Below are 14092 nucleotides of genomic sequence, written 5' to 3' on the forward strand. Positions count from 1 at the left end.
TTTGTTGGATTGGGTTTTTAAAAATAACTTGAACCGATTGGGCTTCAAACTCTGTGTATGTGAAGGGAACTATTTTTTCTTTTTTTCTTTTTTTCTACTTAATCTTTACGATTTCTTTGAAAACTTGTCTAAATTTAAGTTTATAGGTGTAACACCCCAGTCCCATATTTAGAAGATGAGAAGAAGTCCACATAGAGTATGTGATTTATAAAGATAGTTATGGGTGCTAAATCTTACATTGCCTAGTTATTATGTGAAATTGGGCTTTATAATGAATTATAGAGAAGCTTCAAATTGACTAATTATTTTGGGGTAATAGCGCAGATGTGGCTAGCGTTTTTTCTTAGGCTGTTACAATAGGAGTTTTCTTACTCATGATGATTTTGTACATAAACAACAATAGGAGTTTTCTCAGCCCCTGAAGGGTAAGGCCCAGGAGAAACTCTTTAGGATCTTGTGCCTCCCACCGAATCCACATGCGTTTCTAAACGTTGGAAAATAGGCCACAGATGCAATTTGGACCGATTTGCACACTTTTTTTTTTTTTGTTTTTTTTGAAATGATAATATACGCTGTTGGTGCGTTTTCTGATTCAGGAATTTGCTACCCAGTGATTTTCTTGATGATTAAGCTATGAAGAACCTTTGTACAGCAGTGAAATTTCTGCAAAACAAAAACATGGTCAAAGCGTCTTCGGTTGAAGCTGAAAACTCTCCGATGCTTAAGTAAGTATCTTTATTTGTAGATAAGAAATATAATGACAATTTACCTCTAATTATCTATGAACCAATTTGTGTTGAGTGAGTTATGCGAGAAATGAGGAGAGTGGGTCGTCAAAGAGAAAGATGAGAGAGGGAGCGAGAGAAAGTCATGCGTGTGAGAGGGAGAGATCCTTGGGGAAGAGGAGGCGTGAGAGAGAAACTTTCAAGAGAGAAAAAAAGAGATCCCCTACTTATCTTTATTTCTCTTATTTAAAAGTGTGAACAGTGGTATGTACATGTATCATTAAGTGAGTAGATAATTTCATGTTTGTAAATAAATGTAAAATAAAATGGGGGCACTAAGAGATATTTTCTCCCCACACATACACATAGACTAGAAACATAAAATGGCTATGTAGTGGGAAAAATCCCTTCAATTATGACAAATTGTCTCATTTTATTACGTCGTTATATCCCACACAAGCAAGTCTCTTTGGTGTTTATAGCAATTGATGCAACGTCATATTTTTGGGTTAAATGTTTTATTTTATTTTTTTGGTACATGAGCTTTGTCCTTGATAACACATTGATTTTACATTTGACACAAATGAATAAAAAATGATACCTAAGAACGTCCCATGAAAAAATTAAACAGTCTGCCATGTCAAACCTTCAGCATTTCACAGTCACAAATAGGGTTAACAAAACGGGTAACCCAATAGACACAATTAGGACCCGTTAAGACCCGCGACCCGATTATCCAAGATACTAATACGACCCGTTTAGCTAAATGGATTAGCGGGTCTGACACAATTATAACACGAAAAATATCCGGATAATCCGACACGACCCGCTTAACCAGGTCATATCGGGTAGACACGATCCGACGCGACTCGTGCGCTAAATAGGTAACATGACCCGACACGACCTGACCCATTTAAAAAACCCCTTAATCAAAATTGGAAAAAATAATTTAATAAAGGGATCTCTTGGGCCAAATGACTAGTCAAATTTATAACCGTCCAAATAACTGCATTCTTAACAAAAAGTTTTAAAATATAATGTTTTAATATATAGACCCACATAGACATAGGGTTTTTTTTTTTTTAAAAAAAAAAATATATATTAAATGGGTCTAGCAGGTCACCCGAGACCCGTATGACCCACCAGGCCCATTTATTAAACGTGTCTGACGAGTCGAATTTAATCGTATCTTAATTTGATAAACCCGATTCCAATAAGCCCAAACACAATACCTATTAACTTCGTGTCGTGTTTGTATCGAGTTTGGGGGACGTCGCCCCCCCCTGTGCGGGGAATTGGATGGGTTGGTGAACCACAACATCACTGCATCAGGCATGAAATACGTCACATGATCCCAGTAAAACACATATCACATGGAAAGGGGCCCTCTAGTTTCGCTGTAAGATGCTTCTTTTGACGCACAAAAAAGGCAACAAACTGCAGAAAGAGCGACGTGACATGCTGCCAGTAGATGCAGAAATGACCATACCTAAGATAATTACTTCTAGATTTGTATTAGTTTTCTCCACTTCCCCCATCTGCACACGATCTATTGGCGGAAAAAACCAATATAATAATATAATACGAATTATCTTGTGACTGGGTTTGAGCTCCTGGTGTTAAATTTGAGACATTCAAAGGAAAGATCATATGATGAAAAATTGTAGTGAAATTGTTCACATGAATTGCTAGTAAATCAACATAGATTTGTTTGCCAATAAGATAATAGTTATCTTCAAACGGTTTTGCCCTTTCGGGTGTGTGTAAAAACTAAAACAGAACTGTCTGACAACCCCACTGACAAATCGAATAGGTTCCTACAACAAAAAAGCTACTCCAAACATAATCAACGGGAACAAGGCCACAGATTTCACCTGCTCCAGCCTTTCCCACCACATCAAGAACTTGGATTGGAAAGCCTTTCTTCAATGAAGCTCGTGAAAATTCGATCTTTTGATAAATGAATACAATTGGTTTACAATCCTGTAATGCCTCCTAGAGAAAGAGAACTGTAGTCTGTACACATGAAGAAAAGACAGGATGCATTGCTATCAAATCAAAGCTTTCCAACGGTGGCAGAAGTCACGAGAGACCCCCAAGCAATGCCACAGCCGGCTAAGAAATTCAAATACCCATTGAGAATGCTGATCAAAATCCCACATACAAGGTGAAATCTTTCCTCCCTTCTATACATTCTCAAGCCAGATCATCAACAACCGGAAGCTTAACGGGCCTTCCCACTCCCTAGTGTAAGCTCCAAATCATCCACTCCTACCTCATGAATTCTCTCGCCCTCCCATGCCTTCACTCTGCCACTCTCAAATTCAAACTCCGAGCATCTCCCTTTCTCTGCCGCAGCGCCCCAGTCTAGGGCTTCATGCCCATGAGCCCCATCTTGGAGAGAACCCTGTAGGGCTACCGGTTTCATTAAATTAAAGGTAGGTGAAGGAGGAGCTACTAGATGTGCACCTGTCTGGAAACTAACCCAGCGACCTGAGTCAACCGTGGAAGCATCAGACTCATCACATTCTGGTATTGTGGCAGGCGTAATATGATGCCGCCGCGATGGGCTTGCCGGGGCAGATACAGCAAAGGGCGGGTGGCGGAAGGCGTTTAGCGTGCTATTGGATAGGGCTTCCCAGTCAGGTTTTCTCTTTGAACCTCTAGAGGTTGGCGAAGAAAGAGGTGGCGTTACAGGAGCACTATTAGATATTCTAAGGGGAGGGAGATTCGAAGGAATGGAGGCAATGTTGCGGAGGAATGGCAGCAGGTAGGAGGAGGGGTTTGCATCGAAACGAGTGGGACTTGGGAAAGAGGACGAGGATGGGCTGGCATGATAGGATGGCACAGGACTTACAAAATTTGAGGATTGTGGGCTTGGTTGGAGTGACGAACATGCACTGAGGTTCGCTGAAGTGCCTGCCATCTCTGCGTGCGGTGGCTTATATCCCTGCATCACAGATATTAACAGAAAGGTTAGACAAAGGATGAGAAAAATATCAAAAAACAATCTTAATTGATTGCTGAAGAAGCAAATATTGCTCAATTTTCATGGGTTTTTGTTCTTTTTTTCCCCAATACCAGTTACGAGTTCAATAAATGAGACCCTAGGACAATCTACATATAGCAGCAAATCAATGATCCGCCTACCAGTCCAAGCAGGAAATTAAAAAGGACTATTGCAAAACAATAATTATGGAAATATAATTGAGAATGATTGAATTTCAACTTCTTCACTATATATGTTGCAAACCCCAGGCTAGTAAAGCAACCCCAGATCCCATCTCATCATTCCGATGGACAAACCAAACAATCAAATGAAGCACAGAGCCCCTTTACCGCTTCTTATCCAGCGATTGACCAGAAACCCATAAAGGATATCAATCAAACATAACAAGCAAAACCACCGCAACTCTGATAAATTATAATTAATATAAATTAAAACTTCAAACTCCAAAGCTCCAGATCTAAACATAAAAAATTAAAAAACAAAACAAAACATAGTCGGGCATCAATAAGATCCATTTCCAATATAAGGATCGAACCAACGATCCAACATAACGATCCAACCAGCTCATGCATGTGTATCTTTGACACAAACGAAGAAACCCAGAAAAAAAAAATACCTCAATGTTTATACCCAATAACCTGCAAAACCAATTTTACAAAACGAATAAACACAACGAACAATTGAGACCGATATCAAGAACCAAAACGCAAATCCTGGAGTGGTGAGCAACAACACAGAAGTCAGAAAGCAGAACAAGAAAGAGAAACTGCAAAAGCCGAACCTTGCGATAGGTGGTGCCATCGTCTTCAACGACCCAACCGGCCTCGGTACAGAGGGCCTTCAAGACCTCGTTGTTGTCGCAGTGCTTGGGCAGCTTATAGTTCCCCTGAGCCCTGAGACCAGAGTATATCTTGGCAGCAATGGCTCTCCTTCTCCTCTCCCTCCTCTTGTTGTTCTCCCTCTCCTTCCACGTCGGCAACCTCCCCGATGACCCCCCGCCCGTCATTACTCACACCCAAACAACCCTCTCTCTCTCTCTCTCTCTAGCTTCTTGATTTCCCCCTCTAGACTTTTGCCTTTGTTACCGTGTGCTACTTTGGAGGAGAGGAGGGGGTGTCTAGATTGGCAGACTCTTCTGCTTCACGAGGATATCGCTTACTTTAATCAAGTTTTTGTAGCAGAAGAAAAAGAAAGAAATACGGGTCCATTTCACACTGAAATGGTTTTTCAACCGAGTGTGAACTGTGATTGAAGGGGACTGACTATATTAATATTTCCAAACAAAATATAAATAAAAAAGGCCCTCAACTTTTTAATGTATTTTTGGGTGTGTTTTTTTTTTTTTTTATGATATAAATTGAAGATTATTATTATTATTATTTTAGTTTTTTTGTGTTTAGATGGTTTACTCATTTTTACTTTGAAAATCAAAATTAAAATTTTAATAAACAAAGCCAATATAATATTTGTGTGCGTTTGGTTTATTAATTTCAAAACGTGCCGTTTACACAATAATTATTTTAAAATATAGTTAATAAACATATATTTTTCTTAAAATTTAATCAAACGTTTGGTAAAATTATAATTTTATACTATTGATTAAAAAGTGCAAACCTTTTTTTATGTTAAATAATGTTATAAAATACATTATTGTTATATAATTATCTCACAAAGTTTGAGTGATAAAAATTAATTAAAACTATCACATCAACTTTGTGACATAATTATAAAATAAAAATATAATATATAATATTAGTCTTTTACATTTTTATCCCATAACATCTTTGGTTTTTTTTTTTTTTTTATAATAGCAAAAAAAAAAAACAATGAATCATTCATACTTTTCCCGTTTTTGAATAATTTTATTTAAAAAAAGCGTGTTTAATCAAAAAAATCGTGGGACTATTGAGGAGAGAGATGTGAATTGTAGAAGTGTGGTTTTTGGCGTGTTTTGGGGAGTGTGTGAGGGAAATAGTAAGGTAGGACCAACATAAGCCATTGATGAGTCCCCATTTACCAAAGGCACGTGAATCGGTTGGTTAGTTTGTGTACACAAAGTAGGCTTATCGGGGTGGTGCAGTCCATATCTGCGGCAATGAGTGTGCCACATGGACTTTTGTTTTGTGCAGAGAAAAATAAGCATAGAAGAATAGGGCCCCCTAGGCCCCTACCCTACCACTATTCAGAACCCAGAAAAATATATGAATGTCAGTCATCAATACATAAGTTCAAACACTGTGATTAAAAAAAGTTCAAATACTGTGAAATTAGCATTTACAGTGAATTAACTATTTTTTTAGCTAAATTTTAGTTAACCAATCACTTAGTACATAGATTACATAATTTGTTTCCATAAATTCAATTACTAGGACTATATTAACAAAAGACTAATAGGCACTAAAAAAATAGACTATCTTTTGTGAGAACCTCAAAGCCTTTGAATTCGACCAAATGACCAAATGACCCTCAAAGCCTTTGAATTCGACCTTCCTGAAATTTGGTCAAAGAAGATTGTTCCAGCCCAAAGCCATATGATCGTTAGGCCAGCCCTTCTAGGTGAAATTTGGATGGTTCGGCTACCAACTCTTACTTAAAAAGGAATACGCCCGTCAATTTTTTTTTTTTTTTTTTTTAATTTATTTACTATCAGTAGGTTGATTATTCATTTAGAATTAACAACCCACAAAAAAAAGATATCCCACAGAATCTCAATTCCCTATATATAGCCAGAGCAAAACTCTGGTGTAGTCATTACTGGGGCAGTGTTTTCACTATCTTTGGAGTCCAATATTGACAATTGGCTTCTTCGGAAGCCAAAGACAACAGTGTGTTGTTATAGATTAGGCAGTAGGGCATGGTCCAAAAATATTAATGAATAATTAATACCCCTATCACCCAACTCAGTCGCTCTCAATCCGCAACCGTTGGATCAGATTACTATTTGTAAATAAGAGACGTGGGTTTGATCCAAGGGTTGTGGTAATGAAATTACGTTCTATGTAGGCTGTAGTGGGATCATACATGGAAATTTCTAGAGCGATGATTAAAAAGATGCCCTTCTCCGGAATTCGGGGTTGCTCTGACGTGATGTTCAGTTTGAACGGTCCAGATATGGACAAACCACGAGCTCGGAAGGGTGGGGGCACAGAGGCCCACCATTCTCTCCTTCCACACCGCGCGTCCACATCATGTGACGCTTCACGGTACTTTTGGAGGGTCAGTCGGCTCCACACGTGCGACGCAGAAACCTATAACAATTAAGAAAGAGTCCCCGCCTGCAAGTGGGGACCACCTCCGAACTTGACGTGTCGAGCAGAGCGCACGGGACGTGAATTGTGGTCCCTGAATCGCACGGCTCGGCTCAGTCCATTGATTCCCTTCGTCTAGAACACAACGAGGGCTACACGCCAGCGTTATTGGAGATTTGACCATAACGCCACTGGTTTTTGGAATGTAAATGACAAGACTCTCCCCGTATGTAGGTACATTCCCTTTGACCACAGCATTAGAACAAGTCCTCGTGGGCTAGTCAGTAGTCCACTTGTTTTAATTTTTTTCTAACGCAATGAGTCTCCAGACAAATCACGTGGTGTCTTTATCACAAACTCATTGAATAATTAACAAGACATGTTGGAATTTAAAGATAATCCTAGGGAATTAATGTACAAATGAAATTTACACCTCCCAACCTATATTATGTGAGGGAATTTTGTTCTTTCTTCATTTACATAGACTTCGTTATTTTCACATTAGATTAAATAGGGGAAAAATACATAGATAAAGAAAATCTAAATCTAATATTCCGACTGCTTCTATCTAGTCAGAATTAACGTATCCTCCTCCTTGTAACTATCATGTTTGCATTCGGGTCCTCTAGCTTGTCTTCTTTTCTCAATTTCGCAAAAAAATTAAATAGATATGAGTTGAATAAATGTAAAAAATGTAATCATAGCTTTGCTATATATTCCGTCTTTAAAATTGGTTTATGGAGTAGAAACTATAAAGGGACCTTTGGGCCTGTCAATGATAGTCTTTTTGAGTACTTGATTATTGGCAATCCATCTAGTCCCAAGAAAGTTCGTTTTAGACCACAACATGCCACAATCAAAGAATGGGTCGTTCAAATTTTATGTAAGCACGGCACGCTATGTCCATTTCTTCTCATGTATATAACCGAATGATTATGATCATATAAGAAAACATGATTTGCTTTTTATTATTTTGTCAAGTTAAGATAGAACTCTATAATAAAATTATCGCAGATGACGCCGCACAAAAGAAAATCAAGATAAAACTCTATAATAAAATTATCGTAAATGGTGCCTCACAAAAATAAACCAAAATAGAACTTTCTAATAAAATTATTACAGATAACGCCTCACAAAAAGAAAACCAAAATAGAATTCTGTAATAAAATTATTACAGATAGCGCCTCACAAAAGAAAACTAACTTATGATATATATTGTTGCCGTCCATATCAATCACATATCCTTTACGAGTCAAGCTTCCATATTAGATTTTTGCCTTCTTTGCCCATTGTTCACACTTGCCTATTAGACAATAAAAGCTATAAAATACATAGCATCATTATCTCATGTATGCTAATAAAACTCTTTATCTATCTACTCAAAAATCGGATATAGTTTTGAGGTTATCTCCAATAATACGACTATACGAATTTTAGAATTCTTATAAAATGTTAAAGCTATTTTATTTTACTTTCTTTCATGTCTAATAATTACTGTGCTAGCAGTTTCAACAACAACTCAACAAGGCTCGGCTCCTCTAAGGAGGAGAGTAACCGGCTTGACGCGGCTCTTCCTAAAGGTCGGACAAATTTTCATTTAAGTGAAAAAAAAAAAAAAGGGTCTTAATCCTAAAGACAGTTATAGTCGTGCATTGGGCACGTGCGGATCCAGCTAATTTAGAGAGGGACGGGACAGCTAGCTGGCGAAGCCATGAAGGCAACTAGACTTGACACACGTGCGGTGCCGCGTGGAAGGAAGACAGTGGTGCGTGCCGGGGACCACGGGCCGTCTCCTATTTTTCCAAGGAGGGATGCAGCTGCTGCTATTTGGTCGTCATTGGTCGAAGAGAGCACGTGGGTTCCATTATTCGAAAACATTACCTAATAAACTACGTTTTTTTTTTTTTTTTAGTGAATTTATGCACCGTCCTCTTGTAGGTGATGAATCCCACCGTACACGATAAGGACGTAAAAACAGAGAGCTTTTTAAAGTTGAAACAACGACTTCTATATTATCAAACCATTTGGGACTCAACATGATTATTTCATTAAGAAAAAAAATACTTAATAATAGTTTTAATATTAAAGTATACGAGAAGTTTATAACATTTTTGAAATTAAAAAATAATGATAAAAATTACATTTCTATCTTACATCTATTTTAACTTTGCTGAAACTATTAAATCAGAAGTATTATAGTATAAAAACTTTGCTTATTTTCTTATTAGAAAACAATGAACATTATTATGCTCTATTAAGCTAATGCAATATTTATTGAAAATTATTGTGATAGAAAGTACAAGAAACACCAGATAACATAGTTGAACAACCAGTCTCATGATCAACCTGCTATGATGGCGAGGATCTGTTTGGGAATTGATAAAATAAATGGCCATTTTCTTCCTACAATCCTAATCTTGGGGCCCAGCCGCGACATTGCGCGTGTATTATGGGAAGTTAAATCATTTATAAATTGGCTGCCACTGTATAAAACGTAGATTACTTTGTAACCAGGAATTGCTAATCCGACAACGACCTTGACCTAATTAGCCTCACGTGGATCCGACTTCTTTAATGCAAAATTCTCTCTCTCTCTCTCTCTCTCTCTCTATATATATATATAATATTTTGAGATGCTATGATAATTCACCGCCAATTTGCCTCTTGATTATTTCCTGGTCTAAAAAAAAATTATTTCCTGGTCACAGCCTGCCACATTAAAAATATTCATCGCCAATTATATATTAATGCCTCCTTGCTACGGAATTCATGGTTTAATATATATATAAGCTATAATTCAATCGTTTTGGAGGAAGTACTTGTAGTTCTCACCGTCTAAACTCATTATGAACGATACTCAACCCAAATAATTAGGCCCTACTTGCTTGGGCTGCAGCATAAGGCTGCCTATTGCATTCCAACGTGCTAAAGGGGTCTCACTAGTCAAGAATCGTCCAAACCCCAAACCTTGGTTACGAACCACGCTTTGCACGATGTCATAGGCTGAATATTTGTCAATTAGGCGAGGCCCTGTTTTCTGGAGGCCGCCCATTACTAAATCTGATTCTACTAAAGAGAGGGGTAGCAAGAATGTATGGGCCGGTCATACAACCATGTTCACCTTTTAAGCCCATATGACTCTGATTATTGTTTTTTTTTTTTTTTTTCGTATTCAAAAGGGCTTGAAGTAGGAAGAAGGTGACAACTACTTAAATTGGTAAAATGAAAAAGCGTTCTATTGAGAATCAAATTCTACACTTAGAAAATAAATAAATAAATAAATAAAATACTTCTTCTAAGGACGTAAGACAAAAAATTTTAAAAAAATTTTTGTACATAATATTGTGATAGAGCCAAATGTTATGATCTCGGTAGGCCAATTTGGAGAATAGGAGCTAGATTAAGTGAGCCTAATATGAGTGGACTTAAGGGCTTAATTCTTCGTGTTTCATCGGGTTTTGAGTTTTTGGCATATTGATTAAATGTCTAACAGCGGACTAAATCATGCTAATTGAGTTAGATTTCTCAATCATGTTCATCCACCAAAAGTTTATCAATGGAAGATACTTGTATTTGTTGTAGCATGTTTCATGTAACTAGTGTTTTTTTTTTTTTTTCCTCTCAAAAAGTTGCCTAAAGAATATTTTTATTACTTAGAACACCAACAACAAGAAAATTAAGTACTTGTATTTAATGCGACTAACTTGACTTAGTTGACTATAGATAAAAATAAATAAATAAATGTGGCATGAGAGCAGCAAACATTATTTAGAACAAATTATTATTATTATTATTATTATTATTATATTGTTTTAGGATCTCTAAAGATCCTCCTCACCACTCAACCACTACCACTTCTCTAAATTATAATCATTATTTTTTTTTTAATTAAACAATTATGATCTTGCTTTCTCAGCACCTACTAAAAGAATTAAAAATATTTTAAATATGTAAATGCCCTTTAATTTAAAATAATAATTATAAATTTACAAAATTGCAACGCAAAAATACTCTCAAAAATTCAAAGAAAATTATAATTAAAACATTGATTCAACCCAATTTGTAAAATAGAAGCACCACGTGGACTGGATCCGTTGATTCTGACGTTTGACCGGAAATATTACACATTTACACACGGATTCAAAACTTACATGTAGGCGGCGCGCACGTTGTGAAAGCGACCTTCGAAGCCAACGCCCAACGGGATAACTATCCGATACAACCACAACCCTCCATACTCCGGTAGCTATTTTTGGATTTTCCCGTCACAGTGACAGAATTTGATTTTTTTTTTTTTCCTCCTGTTCGGCTTTGTCTTGTCTGTTGGGATTGATACCCATCTGATATAATTACATAATTTAAAATATAAAATTTGAGTAGTCTCCCTGGGGGCTCAGAGCTTCGAACAGCGCAAGTTGGGGGGGCGTCCCAGATCCGCCATAGATGCGAGGAACATTTCCTTGCGGTTTTGTAGGTTTAGAGGTTTCTTGATTGATGGGCCTCTTTCGACCGTCCCTTAGATTTCGTGCGCCTCTTCAATCCAAACCTCTGTTTCCCAGACATTTGGAAGCCATGAAGTGAGTTTGATTTCTCTTATGTTTCTGGTTTCAGTTTGAGCAGTTATGTTCGTTAATGTTTTTTGCTGTTTTGTTTTCACAAGGTAATTAACTGCTTGATTTTATTGTTTAATTGGTATTCATTAAGGATTTGATTGGTTTTTACTAAAAATGAATATCTCTTAGCGTTCTTCTTTTCCTGATGATGTCAATAATGTCCCTTCAATTAAGCATTTGTAAATTTCAGATCTGGGTTCGAAACTACATGATTCTCTCAACATCGTATGACGTAATAAAGTTTCCTTTTTTAAAAACAAAAATCAATTTTCTTTTACATAATACCATATTAAGATTCATTGCAATTGCTTTGTTGGTCTGAAATCTTGATTACGTTGATTATGGTTTCCTTTACATAGGATTTATTTGGCTTGTACATTATTCCACAACTAGATATTAATAACTTCATTAATTAAGAATGTCTGTTCCTACTTTTTGGGACCATTTAGCTCTTCTGGAAAATAGAAAGGACAGCCTGTGGATCAAGTGAATGGGTTTCTTTTAAGTAGCTTCTACAAGTACTAATATATGATGAGCTTGATGATCACAAATGCAATTATGTTTCACAGAAGAAGAAAGCTTTTTGGTGTTTCTCTCTCTCTCATTCTTATCAACATGGTTTCCATAATGGAGCGTGCTGATGAGAATCTCCTCCCATCTGTTTACAAAGAAGTGAGTGAAGCTTTCGATGCAGGGCCATCTGAACTGGGGTATCTTACATTTATAAGAAACGTTGTGCAGGGACTTGCTTCACCCTTAGCAGGTGTACTGGTTATAAATTATGATCGCCCCACAGTTCTTGCAATGGGCACTTTTTGTTGGGCCCTGTCAACTGCTGCAGTGGGTGCAAGCCAACGTTTTCACCAAGTTGCTTTTTGGAGAGCAGTGAATGGCTTCGGTTTGGCAATTGTAATTCCAGCACTCCAATCCTTCATTGCTGATAGCTATGTGGATGGCGCGAGGGGAACAGGATTTGGGCTGCTGAACCTTGTTGGCACCTTAGGAGGCATAGGAGGTGGGGTTCTGGCAACAATTATGGCCGGTCAACAATACTGGGGTGTGCCTGGATGGCGTTGTGCCTTTGTTATGATGGCAACATTGAGCTCACTCATTGGGATTCTCGTCTTCTTGTTTGTGCTAGACCCGAGGAAAACAAATAGCATCATCTCTCATAGTACTACTGGCAGCAAGGATGAAGAAAAGTAATTAATATTGTTGCTTTCCTTAATTTCTCCCCTAATTAGTTTCTTGTCCATTTCTGTGTGTCGGCCGGCTGCTAACTTGGCTGCTTTGTGTTGCAGGAATGTTTTGATAGATAACGGCAATGCTAGTAGTAGTGTAGCATCAATTTGGATGGAGTCTTGGGAGGCCATGAAAACTGTTACCAAAGTGAAAACATTTCAAATCATTGTGTTGCAGGGCATTGTTGGGTCACTACCATGGACTGCCATGGTGTTCTTCACTATGTGGTTTGAACTAATTGGTGAGTGTGAAAGCAAACTCCAATACTTTCCCAAGTGTACGTAGTATGAGCAAAATATGTCGAAATTGAAAAGATGATGATATTGTTTTTGCAGGTTTTGATCATAATAGCACAGCAACCCTCATTAGTCTTTTTGCTATTGGGTGTGCTACGGGTTCCCTCGTTGGTGGACTAATAGCAGATAAAATATCAAAAATCTACCCTCACTCTGGCCGTATTATGTGTGCACAGTTTAGTGCTTTCATGGGCATCCCATTTTCATTGGTCCTCCTTAAGACGATCCCCCAGTTAGTAAGCAGCTATTTCACCTTTGCTGCTACTCTCTTTCTAATGGGCATAACCATCAGCTGGAACGGCACTGCTGCAAATGGCCCCATGTTTGCTGAAGTCGTCCCTACCGAGCACCGGACCATGATTTATGCATTTGATCGTGCTTTTGAAGGATCCTTCTCTTCTTTTGCTGCTCCCTTGGTTGGAATTCTTGCAGAGAAGATATATGGGTATGATTCAAAATCTGTGGATCCAGTTTCAGGGTCTGCAAGGGAGGCTTTGGCATTGTCTAAGGGACTTCTCTCGATGATGGCTATTCCATTTGGTCTGTGTTGCTTGTTTTACACACCTTTGTATCATTTTTTTAGGCGGGATCGTGAACAAGCTAGATTGGCCACTTTGAAAGACCAAGGGAGGACGTCAGAAGAATTTGTTTTGGCTGCAAAGTACTAATTCATGTGAATTGTGAGTAGTTTGTCATTTTCCTAAGCTTACGACTCCGCAGTTCTACAAGATTGGGAAATTTTCTCAAGATTTGGGGTTCAGTTTTTTTTTTTTTTCTTAAAATGAACCGCACAAGAAGGAATTTGATCAAAATTCATTACTCAATGCTTACAAATTTTTAAGGAAACTCTGAATTAAGAAATGTTCCTTCTTTGCTTTGATGAGAAAACAGTATGTAACAAGGAAGTACTAAATTCAGGTTCATGCAATTTCGTGAATCTCCGATGGTGACACTTCTC

General features: G+C 37.7%; 2 protein-coding genes across 3 annotated transcripts; one reads left to right on the forward strand and one right to left on the reverse strand.

The window, feature by feature from the left end:
• Positions 1-2362: 2362 nt before the first annotated feature.
• Positions 2363-4971, reverse strand: LOC132187676 (BES1/BZR1 homolog protein 2-like). Its single transcript, XM_059602067.1, has 2 exons — positions 4517-4971; positions 2363-3675 (listed from the first exon to the last, which is right to left on the reverse strand). The coding sequence occupies exons 1-2, from the start codon at positions 4739-4741 to the stop codon at positions 2950-2952; spliced, it is 951 nt and encodes a 316-aa protein (XP_059458050.1). The 5' UTR covers positions 4742-4971; the 3' UTR covers positions 2363-2949.
• Positions 4972-11213: 6242 nt separating this feature from the next.
• LOC132186235 (uncharacterized) lies at positions 11214-13894 on the forward strand. 2 transcript variants are annotated; one of them, XM_059600096.1, is made up of 4 exons: positions 11214-11560; positions 12166-12798; positions 12898-13079; positions 13174-13894. In XM_059600096.1, the coding sequence occupies exons 1-4, from the start codon at positions 11478-11480 to the stop codon at positions 13800-13802; spliced, it is 1527 nt and encodes a 508-aa protein (XP_059456079.1). In that variant the 5' UTR covers positions 11214-11477; the 3' UTR covers positions 13803-13894. The 2 variants fall into 2 exon arrangements, with proteins under 2 accessions (XP_059456079.1, XP_059456080.1); XM_059600097.1 differs by having other exon boundaries at positions 11470-11560; positions 12046-12798.
• Positions 13895-14092: the final 198 nt, after the last annotated feature.

The sequence above is a fragment of the Corylus avellana genome, chromosome ca7, assembly GCF_901000735.1.
Source record: "Corylus avellana chromosome ca7, CavTom2PMs-1.0".
Lineage (NCBI taxonomy): Eukaryota > Viridiplantae > Streptophyta > Magnoliopsida > Fagales > Betulaceae > Corylus > Corylus avellana.